General features: G+C 46.2%; 1 protein-coding gene across 5 annotated transcripts; it reads left to right on the plus strand.

The window, feature by feature from the left end:
- On the plus strand, nucleotides 1-22530 carry fgfr1b (fibroblast growth factor receptor 1b). 5 transcript variants are annotated; one of them, XM_062553909.1, is made up of 18 exons: nucleotides 1-524; nucleotides 6018-6208; nucleotides 11360-11602; nucleotides 12603-12689; nucleotides 12876-13048; nucleotides 13665-13788; nucleotides 14030-14220; nucleotides 14569-14719; nucleotides 17007-17197; nucleotides 17570-17715; nucleotides 18121-18242; nucleotides 18482-18592; nucleotides 18800-18990; nucleotides 19199-19321; nucleotides 19498-19568; nucleotides 19837-19974; nucleotides 20255-20360; nucleotides 20675-22530. In XM_062553909.1, exons 2-18 carry the CDS (start codon nucleotides 6103-6105, stop codon nucleotides 20849-20851), a joined length of 2451 nt encoding a protein of 816 aa, XP_062409893.1. In that variant the 5' UTR covers nucleotides 1-524; nucleotides 6018-6102; the 3' UTR covers nucleotides 20852-22530. The 5 variants fall into 5 exon arrangements, with proteins under 5 accessions (XP_062409893.1, XP_062409892.1, XP_062409894.1 ...); XM_062553908.1 differs by having other exon boundaries at nucleotides 1-520; nucleotides 6013-6208; XM_062553910.1 differs by lacking the exon at nucleotides 14569-14719 and adding an exon at nucleotides 15305-15449 and having other exon boundaries at nucleotides 1-520; nucleotides 6013-6208.
- The last annotated feature ends 264 nt before the right edge of the window (nucleotides 22531-22794 follow it).

Raw genomic sequence — 22794 nt, forward strand, 5'->3', positions numbered from 1 at the left:
GGATAGAAACACTACGAAAGACTGAAAGCGGAGTGAAGCTGGAAGACAAGCAATAGCAGGCTGTACTCTTTTCATTTTCCAATATATAAGCAAGCGTGCTGTTGAGTTGTTCAGCGAAAGAGACAGGTCTTAGCCTTATTAAGAAAAACATAACTTTTTGGTCTGTTTAGAGGGGGAACACGTCGCCATCCCCCTTCCGAGACAATAACGCAGAGTTTCCCACGGTTTAGTTAAGATCAGGTTCGTCGAAATACGCATAGTTGCGGTTTAATGCTAATTTATGCTGTTGTATTATCTGGTTAGGGAACCATTTTGCTTTGTTAGATTACTCACTAACATGCATTCACGAGTGATGTTTGAACGGTGACTTTAGATTCAACTCGATTTTCGTTCTATGGACATTCCTGGACGCATTGTGGCGCCCAGCTTCTGCCACTCAAACTATTGGAGGATTTAGGATCTGCAGCACTTCATCAAAACGCTCCACTTTCCTGTCAGTAAATATACGTGGAATAATCGGGTAAGTTGTCTGCTGTTATGTTCATCTTACAACCATGCTGTGGGTTTACTGTTGCAAACATTTATTTTCTAATAGCGGCTACCTTTAAAAGGTGGATCAGAGCTGATGTGATATGTTGTAGGCTACCAGTCTTGCATTTGATCGCCCTTTCTTCCTCGAATGAAAACTTACGCTGAAGATATACATTTCATCAATATCAGAAATCCAATGTTACTCTGTATGCTGTTTTTTCCCCAATGCGCCCTTGGATTCATCCATCCATATAGCCTACCCGGTGAATGCAAATAAACGTTGTAGTTACTATGTAACTAGTGTAGGCTACTACTATTACATTAGTGGGCTAATGGAGATACATTGTATCCTACACAAACTCCCAGTTTGTTTCCGAATATGTTTCATAGCTTTGACTCTCTCAGGTTGTAATGAAATAGCATAATGAACCATTTAGGTCACTGGTAGTTTTAGGGTGTGCATGTCTGCTGCATGCGGTCCCAGCGGTTTCCCCACATAAACATCAAAATTCATACAGAGGCGGTTTATGAATTCAAACAGCTGGTGATTGTAGAATGCGCTCTGATAAAAGTTTTAGTAAATAAAACCTCTAGCCACATTTTGTCGCAAGTTGCACCACTTGCCATGAGGGTCAACCCATCTTTGGAGAGTTTGATTTGAAGTTGACGTTATTACTCTAATTTTAGCTATACTCCGAGTTTTTCTCCTTTAATCAGTTGTTCGACATAAATGATTAAACTAGATTAGGTCCTCTCGCAGTTTGAGGACTGGCATAAGAATACCTCATTGTTTTGGCATGTGTGGTTATTTTGCATACCAATGTAAATGAAAATGGCCCTTCGGCCTTCGTGACGTTTTAAATATGCGAGGGTTGTCGATATAGGTCTAGGTGCCTTAATGTTTTTTTTTTGGGGGGGGGGGGCAAAGCTGAAGGGTAACTATGGTTTGGAATGTAGTTTCATTATTTTGGCAGGCATACTGTATCTGTAAAATCTTGTATCTCTCAGTGGTCATACAGGCACAGTTCACACAGGCTACAATGTTGGTGTTCAGTATCAGAGGTCACAGTTCAGTGTTCCAGAGGTCTCAAACTTAAGTTAAACTCTCTATTGGTTATGTGTTTAATGTTTGATATACTAATTTGGGATGCTTGCCTCTAGTCAGGAGTATTTTCCTCACTGACACACATTGATTGATATTTTCCAGTGTTGCTGCACAGCGAACGGACTAAAGTCTCTAAATATAGTAATGACGCTGAGTTTTGGTGGACTTAATCATTTGGGACTGGTGATTTAGTAGGCAGCGTTCTTTCTTTGTCTCCAGAGCTCTAGCAGCCTCAGGTGAAAGTGTTGGCACAAGCCCCAGGCCGTTTCAGCACTGCTCAGTCTGTGAGTTATAGCTAAGTGGCATACCCTTCCTTGGCATCTGGAGGGAGGCCAAATTGAATGACTAACTTTGCCTTGTGCTGAAAGAGGATCCCGCTCGGTTTCTGCACCTGGTCAGGCTGTGTTGCTCTCCACCATCTCTCCGTCAACCCCCCCTCTTCCCCTTCCCCAGAGCAGCCACTGTGACTACCTCTGCCGGTTCCTGGGACTGCTAATGCTGCCTCCGTGTCATTTTCTGGGCTCTGATAAGAGCAGTGGAATGGGATGCCATTCCTGGGCAAGCTCAGGGAGCTGGCTGTGTAGTTCCAAGAAGGCTCTCTTGCTCCTGCCGAGAGAGAGAGAGAAGACGTCTCTAACCTCATTGGGTCACTCACAAATAGTCAATGGTTATTGTTTATAATGGGTTTTTGTAGATGATGTGCATCAATTGCCATTCATATGTTTACAAATGTACCTGTTTATACATTCTTACATGCATTATATATATATAAATATAGAGATATACAGAGAGAGATAAAGAGAGAGAGATTAGCAAGTGTCGTTGATTACTAGAACAGTCCACAAATGTAGAATAAAATAGCCTACATTGTCAGTTGTTTATGCATTAGCATTGACATTTAGGCCGAGCCTGTTTGAGCCATTCTTCATGATTGTTCTGAGGAGTTCAACTCCCAAACAAAATGGATGGGTTGAGGGAACTTCCGTGGGAATCTTAGCAGCTCCAGGTGAAAGGCGCCTGGGTGAATTATCATCACAGGCGAGGAGGATGAGGATGGATGAGACGAGGAAAGACTGAGACTGAGCAGAGACAGGGTCCCTGTCTCGGAAAACAAACACAGAGCCGAGGAATGTCATGCATGGATGCAGGAGCTCAGTAATTAAGAGCAAGGGCTCAGCTCACAGGGGGGTAGAGAGTCGACCCAAACCTTTAATTATCACAAAGGGCTTATTCACTGGCTTTACCGCCAGCTACCCCCACCAAAGCCTAGGTAGGAAGAAGAGGATTCAGTGTGCCTGGGTGGCCAATATTTGGCAAAATACAGGCCTAACATGCCTATTGTTTTCATATAGGGACTAGGGTTTTGCACACCGCATGGTGTGCAGTGTTATAGCCTCTCACTTGTGCTTGACAAGTTTCGTCAAGCTGTAAGCTTCTTTTGGTGGTGTAAGCAGTTCAGTTTTCTCCATTGCAGAATTTCTCCTCCTCTGGTCTGTTAGATTATTCAATATTGCAATCATTGTCTCAGTGTAATGTCCCTCAGGTCCTGGACAGATAAGTATTCACTTCTGGCTTGAGATCCGTAGTAAAAAGAAGCAGTAAACCTTTCTGTATCCATAGCTGTGAGGTAGCTCCTGTGGTATTTTCCACCTCACAGGTAATAGACTTTGACAGAGAGCTGTACAGGTGGGGCTGACTATGTTACTATGACAGCAGGAGTGGGAGGCCTACTTTGAGTCGTGTGTGTGTGTGTGTGTGTGTGTGTGTGTGTGTGTGTGTGTCTTTGTGTGTCTCTGTCTGTTTGCGTGTGTGTTTGTAGCTGTAGGTGCGTAGGTGAGGCTCTCTGGAAAGGAAGTTCAGGAAAGACGGAATCTCATTCCGAGAAGAAAACATTGAGGGCCTTTGGGTCGAAAAATCGGATCTGCTTCCCAGAAACGGCAGCCATCTGTGGGGGTTCATGGGACAAGGCCAGTCGCGAATGGGAAAAAAATATTCCTATTCGCAAATGCTGGGCACAGGCACTCCTCTGCTAATCCCTCGTGTATGATAGAGAAATTCATCATCTTCCAGAAAGATCTCCGCATTCTCTCCTGCTGACACGCCCATTGTGCAAGGTCACATTGGTGTTAGAACATAGGGACTGTGTGTGTGTGCAAATGTACACATAATTTGAGTGTACATTTGGGAGAGGTAAACAAATCAGGGCAAGACAGAGTGTAATGTCTGATTGTCCTCAGGCTCGTTGGCTAAATCATTTATTGCCATTCCCATAACTTTGCTTAACGCAGTCTCACTTTTGTAGAGTCTGTTTTAATGTTTCTCATGTTGCCAGAAATGCATATAAGGTGCTGAGATTTCTCTCAGGAAAGTCACTGCTGCAGTAACTTTTGTTTTCATAAATCTTTGTGGAGGCTCTCATTAATTTAAGAGATTTTTAAAGTTTACTGCTGGGGAGAGAGTTATGGTCTCCCTCGGTGAAGTGAACTGCATTAATGATATCTTCATAAACCTGACGCACGTGGCCACTTGGCATTTTTCATTTGGGGTCGGAGTCTGCATTGGCATTTTTTATCGCTTTGCAGGAAAAACCCTGAAGGACGAAGACCTTAGCGTGATGAACACTTTTGCCATTGAGGCCATAAAATCAGGCCCCAATAATGTATGGACACGCTTCATTCATCACTTTTATGAGTCCATCTCAACACGGTCTTGATATCACAGCAGAGAAAGAGGAAGTGTGTTTTTTCCCCTCTCTCTTGCCATCCAGAAGCAGTAGGGGATGGACTGAGGGAAAAAACCTGATAGCACATGAAGACGTATGTCAATTGGAGCACGTCCCCAAAGAGAGCTGACCTGAGGGTCCTGTATCTTTTTACAGCCTCGTAGACTTTGAGTAGCCAAGCGCCATGCAGTGCACTGACAGGAGCCTGCCTGTTTTAGCCCTGGCCACGGGCATACTCTTGGTGAGAGGACATCAGAATCAAGAGACAAGCTCATATATTTAGCTAAATAGAGGAGAAAACATGGAAATATAGAGACCTTCTGCATTCATGTTCATTTTCCTAAAGATATTTCATTTTCTTCCACGTGGATTTGAGAGGCATGACAATTTGATATGTGAAAAGTATTGTTTTAGATATAGAATATATATATACCGTAGGTATTGGAGGAGACCTTATGGAAGTGATACAAGTGGCCCAGATGCCAGTCAGCAGCCCTGCCCTTATTTTAGAAAGCATAACAAATGGATCTAATTGGAGTTCTGTGTGTTGCTTTCTCTCAGGGGAGTTGGGAGAGGTAGGGAACAAGTGGGAGCAAATGGTCATTTGCCTAATGGTCGGAGGAGGGTGGCATTAAAAACAACTCTGGGATGGCCAGCCCTTTGTTGTGGGACGTTTGGCTGGGTCTGAGGCGTTGTTGGCCTCCGAGAGGAAACAAGTGACAAGTGGCAATCCCTGGGGGGGATAACATTAACAGATGTGTGCTTCACACTTCTTAGACCACCTCTCAACACCTCCTCACAGCTGCTCCTAGCCATTCCGCTAACAGCTATTTCACTATGAGCTTTCCCCCCAAGTAGGTCTACTTATTCCTATAAGCTCTTTCAGGCAGAATAGAAATAAACTTCTACATGTAAATAACTCCTTTAAAAGTGTTCTTTGTGGAAAAAACGGTTGTTGTATGCCTGAAACCACGTCTATTTTTCTATTAGCGGTGAGAGTGTTTTTATACACAGTGAATGGAACTCACTTCTGGGTCCAGCCCTCGTGTGTATGTTTTGGAAAGATGCACTGTAAAAAACTCATTAATCTTCTTCGGCTTTAATAAGCACTGAAAGGGTCTGTGGTTTCAGAGGAAGCATTAGTGCCCAGCAGATGGAGTTTATAACGGGGTGGCTTTATGGTTTTAGCCAATCAGGTGGATCTGGTCTTTGTACCAAGAGCTTTATGGACGAGGGGAATTCTGCTGCTGCTGCTGCTGCTGCTGCTGTTGCTGTTGTGGCCGCTGGTTGTCAGTGGACGTGGTCAGGAGAAGACGCTCACTGCGGCTGTCTCGAGGAGTGGCTGGACAGACATGAACTGCACCCTAGTTATGAGTTATGGGAAATGGAAAACTGTAGCCTAAGATCAGCCAGCAGACTTGATCCCAGGGTCAGTGGGTCAGCTGTCTGAGGGAACACAACCCTTCAAAATAAACGGTCACTGAACTCAATGTTAGTTGCGATATAAGCATTCTGGATTCAATGCATCATGAGAAGCAATGGTTGGGGAAAAAAAGAATCGGTCGCTTGGCTCAAACCACTCTTCTCCAAAGTCTGATGTTATGATGTGGTCTCTTTGGCTGTTTGATGCTTACGTATTCTCTCCTCCTGACAGGTAAGCTCACCTGCAGCGGAGCACATGGCCTTGTGCTGATGCCCCCAGCTGTCTGAACGCGTCGCCCCGTGCCTTGCCTCTGCCAGCGGAATGGGCGCCCACAGAATGCTGCTGTCATGGAGTCTGCTCCTCCTGTGGGCCGTGCTGACCCAGCTGCCGACGGGGGCGCGAGCGAGACCGGCCGTCACCGATCAAGGTACCCGCTGACGCATCCCTGCATGCCCGCCTGTGTGTGTGTGTGTGTGTGTGTGTGTGTGGGCTAAAGGTGTGTTGTAGAGAGTACAGCAAGGGAGGATGGGGTTTTTTTCTGGTGCTGGTCTGTTACCTTTTGCCTGGAGTTTCTTCTTGTTTTCCATGGGATCAGCCAGATGTGAATGTGTAGGATTCCGTCTCTTTGAAAACAAGTGCATAAACACACACACACACACACACACACAGACACACACACGCACACACACACACACACACACACACACACACACACACACACACACACACACACACACACACACACACACACACACACAATTCAGCATAACAAGAGTTTGCGGGCGCTTCAGAAATGACGTCTTTGTTATCCTTGCCTTCCCTGGCATCATTATTCCACTTCATGATTTGGTTAACATCCACTGTGTGGTTTAACCTTCTGGATCAGAATCGGCTGGAAACTTGGAATTGGTGCCGTGATTTCATTATTCCACACAGGGCCTCTTGTTTGTCTTTCCACTTGTATACGATGACAGTATCTTTGTCAGCTCTTTCAGTAAATTTGATCCAAACATTAATTTTCTCCAGTAAGCCAATGATGCTCAGATATTTGTTTGTTAAGCCAAGATTAGGACCCGTAATAGATATGGTGTTTAATACTAAGCTGTGTCACATAAACAGTCTTTTTTATACTGTATATATACAGTACATAGCCTCCAGATCTTTGACTTTGAGCATGGAGTGGCTCATGAGTGATTGATGGCCTGGCTCTCACTTGGAATGACTTTGGTCAAAAGTGATATGGGGGTCGTTTGATGTGAAGCGAACAGAGGACCCCGCCTCCCAAGGCAGCCATCTTGGCGTCTTGGCTCCTTCGGCTGTTGCCAGCTCTGTTTTGATGTGGAGTTAACTAGCATGGCTGGAACTCATCAGGCCCCTTTACGCTTTCACGTTCCAGATGCTAATGACTTGCAGTTTTCCTTTTTTTCTTCTTCCTGCTCTCTCTCTCTCTCTCTCCCTCTCTTTTTTTGTCTCACACGTTCCTTGGCTTTTGTTGTCGTGCATGCTTTTCTCGAGACGTTGGACAGGTTCTCTGTTTGCCTCCTGTAATGTATGAATTACAGAGACTGTGTAATCTTTGAACGACAGACTTGAAAGGATACGCTCAGTATGCGAAAGCGTCTGGGTCTCAGATGAAATAAGGCCTCGGATTCTTTTGTGTGGACACACAGTGTACACCCTGCTCTTCCCATTTTACAAGATTTTTACAGTAATGCCTTTTCCATGTCTCTCCCTCTGTTTTTTTTTTTGTCTGAGCAATGCAGACACGATTAGCATTACACTGGCTCCACAGTATGGTGGTAAGCGGCCATACCCCCAGAGTCCTCACATTCAGTCAAATGTAGTGTTCTCATTCAAATGGGAGGGTTTAATCACTCCTAAGAATGTCTGATGGGCCTGTAAGCACAGCCTAGCGAGGGTCTGCGTGGCTGAAATTGCTTGCAATTAAGAAACTTAAGCGAGTGCAATTGCCTAAACAAAGCCCAAGAGAATTATACCCTGCGCTTAAGTATCCGTCTCTGGGGCAGGTCGCTCTGTCTGGGTTTGGAGGGTGCCTATGTCTTTATGCGCTCACACCTGTGTGTGTGTGTGTGTGTGTGTGTGTGTGTGTGTGTGTGTGTGTGTGTGTGTGTGTGTGTGTGATAGCTGAAAGAAGGGCTTTATCATAAGTCAGTGATATGGAAGTGTAGGAATCTGGCCGTCTTTTGTGGAAGATTGTGTGTGTGTGGGGGGGTCTTCTCCTTTGCACCTCCCTTTGTTTTGTCGAGGTATTTGGTGTCAGGCAGGGAAGAGCTATCTGCCAGGGAAACTATAAATTAACGTACCAGTGGCCAAAAAAAGAGAACGAAACAAAAAAGGTTGGGTCTCCACCCTCAGGCCGATGTTCACCTTGGAGATCATGTTTCTGGGAATCATGGGAGTTCTCTTCGGCAGAATGAGCAAAGGGACAGGGATTGATGGTTGGCTTGGGCCATGGGAGCAGCCTGGCTAGTTATCATGGGAATCTTCCCCCCCCCCCCCCTCCAAGGGCGCAGGGAGTAGTCAAACTAGTTAGTGTAAAGAAGTGTAGTCTTTCTCTGGGATCACCTGAGCCCGATACCTCTCCTGTCCACGCTGCAGTCGTTATGTGAGTGTTTGTGGCTTTAATTCACACAACGTATTGGCACATATACTGCAGTGGTGGCACGTCAGCCTACACACACACACACACACACACACACACACACACACACACACACACACACATGCACAGATGCCATGCTGTGCTTTGCACTTACTGGGTCACAGCTTGAGTGACAGAGCACCCTAATTTCATGACTCGTGGGTTGGCAGGGAAATAACCCAGCCGCGGACTTTCCACATGTTTCCCCTTTGATTTGTTTTTGTTAGCTTTTCCTCTTTTTCAGTCTCTTTTTCAGTCTCTCTCTCACTCTCTCTCTCTCCCTCTCTCTCCCTCTCTCAGTCCTTTCTCCTTCCTGCTCTTAGTGCAATGTGGAATACTTTTTCAGTGAGAGACCTGGACGCTGCAGTCTGGCAGTGCACAGCACTATTTACTGCTCGGGCAGGAAATCCCAACAGCAGTCCACTAGGCCCATTGCTTCCTCTGTGGAATCTCGGGCCAAGTTCGATGCCGAACACCAAATCTGGTAGATTAACTACGCTGTCACACACGATTTGACTAGCTGCATTTTGCAGCGGAGCGCAGTTTGTGCAGCGTCGTCCGAAAATGTTAAGTCTCACAAGGGGGGCTGTGAGCAACAAAAAACAAAAGCGTAAAAAAAAAACATGGCAGGCATAGCTCTGGGAGTTTTTTGTGAGAAGAGTTTTAGGAAATCAGATGGTCTGAATTATCCCTGCTGAATAGGGGCTGAAACTCAATCCTCTCTCTTTTCAGGGCCTGACTAGTTGAGACCTGCTGCAGTTTTAGGATGAACCTCGGGCAGGGATGACGTGATGTTTGTCTGTGAATTTGAGCAGAATATTTTGGTTGGTCAGACTGGCTCTGGAATGACATGCCAGCCCAAATAAAAACCTGACTCCTTTCAGACCGAGTTCCCCTTTTCCTACCATGAAAGCATTTTTTTCCTGGTTCACACATGCAACCATCTGTTTTACAGCTGAATTTTTGTTGCCTTTTTTCTGTCAAAAGAACTCATGTATATAATACCTTTTTTTGTTTTGCATCCCACAACGTCCTGTTTTATGTCAGCGCACAAAAACATCTAAATTGAACTTAGGCTTGGGTTTTTTTAAGTAATGGCAGGGCTCCAGAAACAAAAGCTGCTACAAATTTCCGACCCCTCTGCCACCCGTCTCGAGATTTTATGCCCTTCCCTTTGCACCATTCTCTCTTTCCCAGCGTGTTGTTGACTGGTTCCAATTTTGAAGAGAGAACAGTTTGTGTTTGTTCGTGGCTGCTCTTGTCTTGGTCCAATCTCCAGTGGTCTGTGCTTATGTTCGGAGATATGCTCTGAATGCAGGCCTACACAGACCGACGGGGAGGGTTGCTGCCCATTCACACCCTTAATTACAATGCTTTGTCTGTAATTTATGAAGAGGGGCTGAGGCTTTGGTTCCTTAAAGGTCAGACCCCATAGCTCTAGATGTCTGCTACCCAAAAAGTCAGTGTAACATTGTGAGTGAAAAGATGCATTTGTTATATTCTCCGGACTAGGGCGTGTGTTTTGTCCTGTTTGCTCAGGCTCTTAGACACACAGATAAAGAGAAAATCGGAAGAGGTTTTAGCCAAGTAAATAAAACGGAACAAAAGTTCACATTGAAGCACATTGATTTTTGACTGCACTATTGACTGTGCTTATCAAAACTACTAGGACTGTGTGGACCCAAGCATGCGCACTCCCGTCACTGATTTCTCTGCTCTGATAAGTCGCTGGAATGTTTACCAGAGGTTCTATCAGCAGGAAGGTCTGGAGGAAACAAGGTAACAGGCTCGAGATCAGCCCAGGGAGAGGGTTCGTACGGGGGATTAAGCTGGGGAAAGTGGAGGATTGGTCAGGGGTAGAGGGGGTCCCGCTGTTTTCAGATCAGATCTAAATTTGTATTGGGGGTTAGACGTGCCCTCACGCAGCTCGCTTCCCTCCGTAGCCTCCTGCACTTCACTCAGGGCTGGGTTTTTAAGCAGAAAGCTGATCCTACCCCCCTTAGCCCTTTTTCCTGCCGGGATTAAGGGGCCTGTGATCCAGGAAATACCTCCCCTTGGCTCAAGTAGGGTTTCCATGACAACTGGCAGGGGTAACCTGCTGCTACAGGCCTCCCTGCATGTCTTTAAACGTACCCCCCCCCCCCCCCCCCCCACCTTCCACTCCCTGGCTAGCCCACCAACCCCCTCACTTGCCACGGGACCCTCCTGCATTGTTAGACATTTTGCAGAGACAAAAGGAAGGGGATTGGCTTGTTTGACAATTACGATGACCTTAAGCAGGGGGCGGCTGCTTTGGTTTTGAATGAGTATTTTGAGAAACAAAAGTCATGTGTGCTTGGCCCTCTATAGCATCAGAGCTTTCTCTGGCTTTTGTGTCTACATGAAGAGAGGCCGACTTCATTTCAATCTCAAATGCCTTTAATGAATAAGAGAAGTTAATCTTTAAACTGTTTCCTTTCCCCATTCACAGTGGCCCACAGTTGTTTGGTACTTTTGCATACACCTCTGAAGTCTTCCTCCTTTTTCACGTTAAACTCAGCAACTCTCCGTGGCACAGTTTGATGGAATATTCATAGATGGGCCTCAATGTTGTAAATATGGATGCATTTTTAGAATGTATTTCACGTGGCGGCTGCTTCTAAGTGTGTGTCCTGTCCTCTCCGGCCTTTGTTGGTTTACCCTCTGCTGTCGCGTTTAGGGGATTCTTCGGTCTGTCTCTGGTCAGCGGTGGCTTTTCATTGGCGGGTGCACTGTTTTATTTGGTGGCGGTTTTTCCCTTTTCGGCTTTCCCCCGCTTTAGCAGCCATTGTCCCTCTGGTCTTTGGAGGGGAAAAAAATACAAAATCGTTTTTTCTTTGTCTCCAAAGCCCCAGACACCCAAATGCATGCCATTTTTGTTGTTTCGTCCACCACCAGTCCAGTCGGAGGTGAAAATGGAGCTGTACACGTTGTTCCCGGGAGAGCGTTTAGCGCTGGCATGCTTCGAGGCCGCGGAGGCGCAGCGGGAGGTCAGGTGGACCAAGCAGGGGGCGCCGCTGGCTCGCGAGGGCCGCGTGCTGGAGATCGAGGCCGCCGAGCCGGCAGACTCCGGCCTGTACGGCTGCTTTAGCCAGGGCCCGCGGGGCAACCACAGCGCCTATTTCGCCGTGAACGTCACAGGTATGTGCCACACGCACGGGTGGAGGTATGTGTGAACGACCCTCGTGGAGGAAAGCCCATGAACAAGGTCACGGGGTCAAAGGCTGTGAAAGTGCACAAAGACTTGGAGAGGTTCCCTTCCCCCAACTATAAGGAGTATGGATGGTAAACAGCTAAAAGGAGAATGAGTGGTAAACAAATAATGTCAAAGTTGGCATAACACATCCAAATCTAGACACAGGTGGATTGAAATGATAAAAAGGGAATTATTTGAATGGGCTACAAGCATTTCAAAAACAACACTGACATGTATTGGCTTGCCCCTTTAAGGGTGTGTAAGGAGTCCTATGTTTGGTTCATTCATTTAGCCGATGTTTTTATCCAGAGCAGCCAACAAAAGGTTGGATGTCGCTCTTCATAATTCACTTTACTTAAATAGCCTTTGCATGGAATGCGTTTGTGAAACACGCCGATTGCTCGTGTGTGGAGGCACCATGGGAGCCCGCGGAGCCCTCCGAGATGTACTCTCTGAACCCCCTCTGAGCTTCTGAGCGCCTGGACAGCCACCTCCTTATGAATCGCCTCACAGTGAGGCAGTGTGATGAGCACGAGCGTGTGAGCGTGAGTGTGAGCGTGAGCCTCGGACTTGTCTTGGAGAGACGCCTCGGCGGTGACTCACGCCGTCTGAGTTTGTATACGCCACTGACGCAAGTGGTCAGTGCTCCGAGCCAGGCCTTTCTCCACTGAGGGCACAGCTGGGAGAGGAGGCAGGAAGTGTTTGAAAGGGCTTTTTTTTTCACTGTGTTGCAAAGCAAACATTTCATTGAAAAATGATCATAATGTTTGTTTTTTACTGTTTCCTGAAGAATACGTCTTTTAAACATTTAGTGGTTGAAAATGAATATGGGCATTAGTCCAGATGCTTTGCCCTTGCAAATGTATGCATCTTGTGTATATATTGTAGTAATGAGTCTTGACTATCTTTTCACTAAACACTAAATGTTCTTCTCGTTATCTGCAGCTGATGCAGTGGCTTCGTCTGAAGATGAGGATGATGATGAGTCTTCCTCGGAAGAGAACAAACTGTCAAGCAGCCAGAAGCTTCTGCGTAAGTCTAAATGCACATGTGCAATGTGCATCTCTGTGCGTGGGACAAATTATCCACGTCTGTGAATGTCATCCCATCTATGCAGCTTGTTTCTCTCATGGCATGAGTAGCTCGTGACTTTTGCACCCTCCTGTTAACTCCACTAATCTCTAGACTCTCTCCTCCCCGTCCTGTCCGGTTCTTCAGCAATGGCGCCTAGGTGGGCTCAGCCCGAGAAGATGGAGAAGAAGCTGCACGCCGTCCCTGCCAGCAAAACGGTCAAGTTCCGGTGCCAGGCCAACGGCAACCCCTTGCCCACTCTCCACTGGCTGAAGAACGGCAGGGAGTTTAAACGGGACCATCGCATCGGTGGTTTCAAGGTGCGTCCACCAACAGCTTTACAGATGCCAATCTTCTCTTCACTTGACCAGATCAGGCCTGACAGAGACGTTATACGATTTTATCATCCCTATGCTGAACATTCAATTACAGCCAGGGTTTCTGTGTGTGTGTGTTGTGTGTGTGTCTGGGAGAAGGGGTGGGGGAGGGGTGGTTTACACCCTGACTGTGAGGCGAGAAGTTGACACCTCGCCACACAATGGGCAGGTGTGAGCTGCTAAATGGGAATGCCCCCAGGGAAAGCCACCTGAGCCGTCCCCCCACCCCGCCATCACCCCCCCCCCCCCCTCGTTTAGAATGTACACACAAACCCCACCGCAGGCTTGGGTTACTCTCTTCCTTTGGCCGACCGAGGAAAAGCCGTCACAGGTTATCATAGATTGCCTCTCTGAAAGGAAACAAGCTCTGTGTGCATGTTTTGAAAGGGGCATTTTGATTGAGATAAACAAGGCTGGAAAAAAAAGACAAACGTATCAACAGTGCGGCTCTGTCCATTCACCCACTATCGCATAGAGCCACCATAAATATAATGTTTACTATGTAGCGTTCAGTTTTCCACATGTGCTAATTCTCTCTCTTCCTTACTGACCTCTCTAGCTGAGGGAGCATATGTGGACCATTATCATGGAGTCAGTGGTGCCCTCAGATAAGGGCAACTACACGTGCTTGGTGGAGAACAAGTACGGCAGCATCAACCATACGTACCAACTGGACGTAGTAGGTCAGTTCAAACGTATTTTTTCTCGTTGTTATTAATTCGTGAGTAATTCTCACTGGAGTCCCACTAATGTTCTGGCCATAGCAATCTCTGCGATTGAGTGTGCGGAAAGTGCTGTACAACTGTACACCGTCCGCTTTAAGTGAACTTTGTTGGAGGGTGTCCGATTGGATTTCTTTAAGTGGGTTTGGGTTGTGTTTCCGCTCTCTTAACCTGTGGACCTCTCTCCGGTGCTCACCCGCAGAGCGCTCGCCCCACCGGCCCATCCTGTACGCGGGCCTGCCCGCTAACCGCACCGCCGTGGTGGGCAGCGACGTGGAGTTCGTGTGCAAGGTGTTCAGCGACCCGCAGCCGCACATCCAGTGGCTGAAGCACATCGAGGTGAACGGGAGTCGAGTGGGCCCCGACGGCCTGCCCTTCGTCCGCATTCTCAAGGTAAGAACCGGTCGCTTCTGTTTGCCAAAGGACTGCCTTTTTTGCTCGTAAAACGCGTTAAAGTTTTTTTCAAGTCATCAGTAAACAGAAAGTTATAAGAGTATTATTCCTCAGTAGTAAATGTTTTATGAGTAGCACAGTAGGTTAGTCTGTCTTTATGTATTAATTTTTAACCTGAAGTATGGATGATGATAATGCGTTAATCATTAAAATAATCATAGAACCATGACATATCACAGAGATGAGATATTAAATGATATTTAATGTTTTCCTGATTCTTAAAAGAAGAGATGTGAGTCATGGGAGAACACCGTTTTTCATGGCTGCTTTTTGTTTTGCTGTCCCCAGCACTCGGGGGTCAATAGCTCGGACACCCAGGTGCTGACCCTCTACAATATCACTGAGGAGGAGGGGGGCGAGTATATATGCAAAGTGTCCAATTATATAGGAGAGGCCAATCAGTCGGCCTGGCTAACGGTCCTCAGGCACAAGGCCCAAGGTAAACCTTTCAGATGGGCCGTTGCCGGCCCGCTCGTGGGCCTGGATCATGAGCATGGGTTGATGTTTCCTGTCTCTCGGTTCCTTACCCTTGCGTTCGCTTTCGACTCTTGACTGTGCCATGGAACCTCCCAGCAGACCTAGCAAGCAGAATGTTCTAGGTTGCTGATGGAAAGTTCCATGTGGTCCATCTCTGGCGCGTGTGTGTTGAGATGGAGGTGGTTGTGGGGTTTTTTTCGGTGGTGGGGAGGTGTGCTTCCTCCATTCTTTAGGTGGTGACGTGACAACGCAGGTGCTCTTATGTGTTTTTTGGGGAGTTGCCATATTGTTTTGGTGTGGGTGCTCCTTCTGTTCCTGCTCTCTGATGCCACTCATGTGTCCCCCTCTCAGCTGAGGGGACTGGGACTGGAGATCGGGTCAAGGATGGGCTGGGGGGGGAAAGGGCCCCTTCCTCCCCCTCTATGGGGTGGCCCTTTTTCCACTGTCTCCTCCAGGTGCTGTTCCCCTCTCTTTCTGTGGTCTCTTCTTTCCTGCTCTTCCTGACATTGTGGGTGTCTGTGGGCTCTGCCTCTCTGTTCTCCTGCAGGCGGCGGGCGTCAACACCACGGATAAGGAGATGGAGGTTATGCTCCTGAGGAACGTCTCCTTCGAGGACGCTGGGGAGTATACTTGCTTGGCAGGCAATTCTATCGGGCTCTCGCATCACTCTGCATGGTTGACTGTTGTCAAAGGTATCGGTGCTTTCCTGTGTTCCTCTGGACCTCTGTTGCTTTTCTACCTTTCTTCCACTCTGGGTCTTTACCTCAGTGATTGTTTTCTCATGTCGGACACTTGTGTTGCAGTGGAGCCTAGTTTATGTGTTACACTCATTGTGTTAAAGATAACACAGCCATACACAAATATAATACATTTGGGTGGACCTAACTGTTCTGAATCTCATAGCTATTCATTTACGAGCCTACCCATTTTCCCCATTATATTATTACTTCATTATGGCTGTCGCATGAAGCACACCTGGAAACATTTTATATTCTAAAACCAATCAATTGAACATACAGACTAGGCTCTTATACAGTGACACCTGTGTCTGACCGTTGTTTATTTTTCTGTTTTGTTTGTCATTTTAGACTTGACTCATAAGTCTGCACATTCACTGCTTGTCAATATTGGGCTGAAACAACATATTTAATGATATATATACTAAGGTATCATTTAAAATGTCAAAAGTAGTTCAGTAGACATTTGGTTAGATCAGTACTTCTATGATGGATACTGTTTTTATCAGCATCAACTTTGGCATTGCAGTTGAAGTGTTATTTTCCTATCTACTTATAATGCTGATGGCATTTCTTTTTGTGAAATGTCCTATCAGTATTACAGTATTGTATGGTGTTTGAGCTGATCATTTGCATGTGTTGTCAGTCTCCTGGTTGATCCACACATGAACATAATGATCATGCTTCTTGTCTTCTTCCAAGCACAAGTGAAATTACTTGTGTGATCTTTCTCTAAATGTAATTCTGATTTATCAAGGTGCCATTAACTCTAAATGCAACTTTTATATTCATTCATAATGTCTTAAACATGTCCAATGTTCAAAGTGTTTATGAGTATGTGAGTGTGTGTGTGTGTGTGTGTGTGTGTGTGTGTGTGTGTGAGAGAGTGTGTGTGTGTGTGTGAGGAGTGTGTGTGTGTGCACGAGTGTGTGCCCAAGAGAAAGAGCGAGCGAGAGCTTTAATTGATCTAAGCCTTCATGGTTACCTCTGCGCCGCACATCTGAAAGCTCTCTCAGTAGACCTGCGTTTGATGTAAAATAAAGGAGCCATGCGCTGCGAGGCCGGAGCCATTGTGGCCGCCCAGGGTGTTTTGGCGCACACGGGCCCGTTTCATACTTGTGCAGGGAACGGCTGCAGCCTCACACCGGCGGAGAATGTGGGGCGAAATCCTATGCCACAAAGGAGCCATTATGGGCCCACAATAGGAGTTTGTGCTGCCTGCTCAATGCCAATAGTGTCAAATGCACTGGTTGAAAATAAAGCAGGGGCCCTTGTTGCTGTGTGTGTGTGTGTGTGTGTGTTTGTGTGTGTGTGCATGTGTGTGTGTGTGTGTGTGTGTGTTCATGTTCACTTCCGATGAATGGGTGGCAGCTGAATGGTTGACACGACGATCTAAATAAACTTGGGAGTTGTCTCTGGGTAAACAGAGATGTCACACCTGCTGCTTCTGTGAGTGCCTGACGTGGGGGCTAGCTGTCTGACCTTTGACCTCACTGAACCCTTGTCCCCCAGCCATGCCCCCGACCGACGTGCCCACTCAGACCTACCTGGAGGTGCTGATCTACTGCGTGGGCTTCTTCCTCATCTCCCTCATGGCCGGCGTGGCCACCATCGTCAAGCTCCGCAGCTCCTCCAAGAAGAGCGAGTTCAACGGCCAGCTGGCCGTCCACAAGCTGGCCAAGAGCATCCCCCTCCGCAAGCAGGTAACAGAAAGTAGATAAGGGGTTTGAAGCTTTACTCACTAACCCGCTCTCTCCTCTCCGCACCGCTTCAGGCTGAGGCTCTGGACAAATACGCTGAGGCAAAAGCGCTAACGAAGGCGGATGTACAATAAGCAATAAGTAAACATCCTTAGCATCCTGTGGTTTAAATCTGGATTATTTAGCTGGTTTTGCATCATCCATCATACGATCACAATAACCTCTGCTAGCTGCCTTAAAGCATGGCGTCAATACAGCTAACAGGATGCAGCTTACTCTCTCCTTTTCTTTCTGTCAGCTTTGGCTTGCGTTCGCCCTGCGTTTGCCCTGCGTCACTGGGCACACAGAGTCTGACCTCTCTCTCTCTGCCTGCAGGTGTCCGTGGACTCGAGCTCCTCTCTGCACTCGGGGGCGATGCTGGTGCGCCCCTCGCGCCTCTCGTCCAGCGGGACGCCCATGCTGCCCGGCGTGACCGAGTACGAGCTGCCGCAGGACCCGCGCTGGGAGTTCTTCAGGGAAAGGTGAAGGCCTGACCGCCACTTACCTGGGTGACAGTCAGATCAGTTGTGTGACTGAGGGAAATCAGATGTGTGGTTGAGACAATTCTGCTCTGTGATAGAGACAAAATCTGCTGTGTGATGCAGAATAAACTGCTGTGTGATGGAGAATCAACTTCTCTGTGTTAGAGGAATAATCTGCTGTGTGATAGAGGGATAATCTGCTGTGTGATAGAGGAATAATCTGCTCTGTGATAGAGAATAAACTGCTCTGTGATAGAGGAATAATCTGCGGTGTGATAGAAGAAAAATCTGCTGTGTGATAGAGGAAAAATCTGCTGTGTGATAGAAAATAATCCGCTGTGTGATAGAAGAAAAATCTGCTGCGTGATCTCTAACATACTGCTGTGTGGGTTGCTGTGTCCCCAGGCTGGTCCTTGGGAAGCCCCTGGGAGAGGGCTGCTTTGGGCAAGTGGTTATGGGGGAGGCCCTGGGGCTGGACAAGGAGAAGCCCAACCGAGTGACCAAAGTGGCTGTCAAGATGCTCAAATGTAAGTTAAGGGGGAGTTTGACTCAAGCAGAAAAATGTATTACCACAATCTTTTATTCTATTGTATTGTTTTAGACAATAGTGGACTTGTCTGTTTGTAAGAAGATTGGTTGCTCTTTTATTCCACAACAACAATACGTTATTTTAATGATGCGTCTACGATCACTCAAACAACAAACCCTCAACCAAACCGCCCAGCACTGGTTGCCATAATATGTAACTATGTCACTTTAATTTCAGCTGATGCCACAGAGAAGGACCTCTCGGATCTCATCTCTGAGATGGAGATGATGAAGATCATCGGGAAACACAAGAACATCATCAACCTGCTGGGAGCCTGCACACAAGAAGGTGAGAGAGCTTGAAGAACTGAACTTGACTACGAATAAAAAGAAGGATTTTAAGAATAGGAATAAGAATGACTTTCACTGTGAATGAGAATCCAGTCCATCCACACAATCCCCTCCACTGGACCCCATTTCCACGGCCTATGAAGGGTTTGCGTTCTCCTCAAAATGAGTCTCCACTAAGTAGGCATCTTACCAATTGTGTCCCCAGGGCCTCTGTACGTGATTGTGGAGTACGCCTCGAAAGGGAATCTGCGGGAGTACCTGCGTGCCCGTAGACCTCCTGGCATGGAGTACTGCTACAACCCTGACCAGGTGCCATCGGAGAGCATGTGCATCAAAGACCTCGTCTCCTGTGCCTATCAGGTGGCACGGGGCATGGAGTACCTGGCATCCAAGAAGGTGAGACTGGCAAGCACACTTGGAGCTGTGACTGGCTTGTTGTAATTAGCTTACGTTTTGACCTGTTTTTCGCTGAAGTTTTGCCTCAAGTAAAGGAAGTGAAGGATGTTTTTACTGAAAAGCTTGTGGATGTTTTGCAGCTGGGCTTACTTTTTGTGTGTGTGTGTGTGTGTGTGTATGTGTGTGTGTGTGTGTTTGTGTTTGTTAGTGTATTCACAGAGATCTCGCTGCCCGGAATGTCTTGGTCACAGAAGACAATGTGATGAAGATAGCAGACTTTGGCCTGGCCAGAGACATTCATCACATAGACTACTACAAGAAGACAACAAATGTGAGCATGAAATCATTGTTCAATCCCTTTACAGATGTAAGTCATTATGTGTGCTAGGATGATATTTGATTTGGTTAGCCATTTATATTGTTTAGAGTATACATCACTTTGGGGTCGCTGTACTCTGCTGTGTTGATGTGAGCGATTGCTAACAGAGGCTCTGTTTTGCTTCCCAGGGCCGATTGCCTGTAAAATGGATGGCACCCGAAGCTTTGTTTGACCGGATCTACACGCACCAGAGCGATGTGTGAGTCATCACTAAAGCTCAAGTGATTAATTAATGCCTCCCTGGGTCTGTGTACCAAGCTGGTCGTTTGCCAGCGTCGGCTGGGAGGGATAAACGAAGTGTTTATTTTCACAGTCAAATTTATTAATCTTCGGCGACTGCTATAAATCTTAGTCCGGAAAGTGCTTCCGCGTTATTTCCCGTGCGGTTAATATACCCACGTCTGAATCTGTCATGTCACCATAGATTTTTTGCCCCAACGCTTACTTACTCGTGGTTGTTGTCGCAGGTGGTCTTTCGGGGTGCTACTGTGGGAGATCTTCACCCTGGGTGGGTCTCCGTACCCAGGGGTGCCCGTGGAGGAGCTCTTCAAGCTCCTGAAGGAAGGCCATCGCATGGACCGGCCGTCTGCCTGCCCGCAGGAGCTGTAGGTGTCCCCACACACAACACACCATTCAGGCTGATTTTTGTAGCTTTCACTTCAGAAATATGCCAATAAATATTTGGTCATTTGTGCGTGTGTATATTTGGTCTAGTTCAGTATTTTGTTTGATTGTTTGTTTATTTTCCTGTCTTTACCGACATTGTTTGTGTTTCCATTAGCAACTGTTTACTCTTTCCTACCGTCCACCTCAGCTTCTAAAAGAGTTTGTGTACTGGTCTGCTCCGTTTTACTGCTGGAATAAATGGGGCATTCTTCTCCTCAGGTACCTAATGATGAAAGACTGCTGGCACGCCGTTCCTACTTACAGGCCCACATTCAAACAGCTTGTGGAAGACCTCGACCGCATCCTGTCTATGACAGCCAACCAGGTGAGCATGCTGGGTCTACACACGCCCACGGTTGTAGATATTGGCTCAGGTGTCATAGATATTGGCATTCGCTCTGTAAATCTTGGCTCCGACTTTTAGTTTTACTGGAATCGTTGTCTTACAAAAACACCCTAGCTACCATAAATAAAAATGCTGACAACACCATATGGTCAACCTACATCTGGCAAAAGAGAAGGCAGGAAATTATTTCCCCTCCCTCTTTATGTTTCATGGTATTGGAGCCCCAGTGACAGTTTGAATTTCACACCGTCTCACTAAGGCAATGTTGCCCTTGTCTGTGATTCCATTTGTAGGATTACCTGGACCTCTCTGAGCATATGGATGCCTACACCCAGGTCGTCCTGGATACCCGTAGTTCTACGTGTTCTTCTGAGGTGGACTCAGTCTTTTCCCAAGATGCCGGCGTCGAAGAGCCCTGCCTTCCTGCTCCCCATTCCCAGACCACCAGTCGGACCTTCAGGAAGCACTAAAGGCCCGTCTGAGAACGCCAAATGAATTTTCCCATTTCTCCCAGGTTCCACATTAATCTTCAGGCAAAGGCTCTGTGTCCTTTTGCTAAACGCACAGAGTCGCAGAGATGGACAAGAGTCTCAGGCCTGCCATCTGATACAGAGGAAAGACTTGTGTTCTAGAGCAGTGCCTCATGGGAAAATCAGACATTTTTTAAAACAAACTGAAGGGTTCGCTCACTGCTTTCACTGAGCAGCTTCTCTCCAGTTCAAATACCTCGCCCCAGCACATGACAACAAGGGTGCGCATCTGACGGACCATTCACATTCACTGTGGACAATTGGCCAATGTCAGCTGTGTGAGGAATGACTGATGGTGACCGAGTGACTGGACAAGCAGCTGGATTTCTTGGCTGGAATTGTCACAGTTCTGAGGAGGACCCAAGGCCTTTAGGCTGGAAGAGACAGCTACTACATATTCAGCTGACATTGTTGCTTCGTCTTTTGCATTCTAAACGCATTCATCTTTTTGGCCTTGTACTGTAGAAGGACCTGTGCATTTTCAAGCAGGCATTTGACATGGAGGCTCTGAAAGGCATTTGAAATGGTGTTATGAAAGAGAGGACATCATGCCTAATAGGAATTGAACCAAAGGAGGCATTGACCTCCCCTTGGCATTCGATAAGTGACTCAAGTTGAAAGATCACCATACCTTTTATAAAGAGTAATTGTATGCTGTTTTTTTTTTTCCCCAAAAAACCTGAGACCAAATCTCAGAGAGAAGTCTTCTATAATACATTAGCCAACAGCTCTGGCTGTCTTTGTAAATACAGTTAAATTGTATAAATATTATTATTATATATATTTACTCTATTGTTTCTTTTTAATTATTTTTGTATGAGGTCATTCATTTCTAACCAAGTCAATGAAATATAGTTTTTAATGGAAAGAGTTAGTTGAGGTAAGGGTTCTCAGAAAGAGAATAAGCTATTGCTGATCCAGGCCAGTTTGTATTAATAGGTGTTCAGCTCTTGATTCCTTATGCTATCCTTATGCATACAATAATATTTTGTGCAAAATAAACCTATACCAATAATGTCAAATGGACTGTATTTTTGGCTCATTGTCATGTTTCCATATGAACATCACAATGAATATGTAGATTGTTAAAAGACGTTAATCTCATCGAAGAATATAATGTTAACCATAACAATTGCTTAATGTCTGATTAATCCAAAATGAATCCAATCCTTGCTGTTAATGGTACATGAATAACTGTACATACTGTCTAAAAGCTTTAGTTCCGTAACAGAAAATTAAGAATAGTTTGAAATTGTATCAAGCACATTTTTCAAAAATGTTCCTTCGATGTGCATTAACTGACAGTTGGTGTTGACAATCATCTAAAAATCATTGTTTTCATCTGTCTTTGCCAAATTAGTGTTTCAACTGCCTGATTTAAATTCTTCAGCCATCTTTAATACTCTTTGTTAACACAAGTATCTGTTGATGTAGGGCACAACTGGTTAATGATTGTTGGAGGGCTGAGGACAATGACATTGTACGATTGTATGGACTCACATGTTGATAACATCTTATTTTTTATTAATATGCCATGTTAATGTTTATATAGTGACTGTGCACTTATGTACAACTGGAACTCAACCAACCATGATGGCAAACACCTTTATTAAAGGAATATTAATAACACAACCGAAAATGGACCTTTTGAGTGTGTTTGGTTTTCTGTTCCTCAGGGTGTTTATCAAGGGCGGAACAGGTGTAATAGTAGAAACAGCAGGAGTGTCCAACCAAACAGAGTGTCTGTCCAGAATCAGGCTTGCGACAACAGAGAGGACAAGGACAGTTGCGACGAGTTGCTGACTTCCAAGCGAGTGTCCGGTGCTGCAGAGAGCCTGTGAGTGGTCGTTGTGTTGTGAGAGGGTCTGTGATTTATGGTGGGA

Source organism: Sardina pilchardus, chromosome 14, assembly GCF_963854185.1.
Source record: "Sardina pilchardus chromosome 14, fSarPil1.1, whole genome shotgun sequence".
NCBI classification, from domain to species: Eukaryota; Metazoa; Chordata; class Actinopteri; order Clupeiformes; family Clupeidae; genus Sardina; species Sardina pilchardus.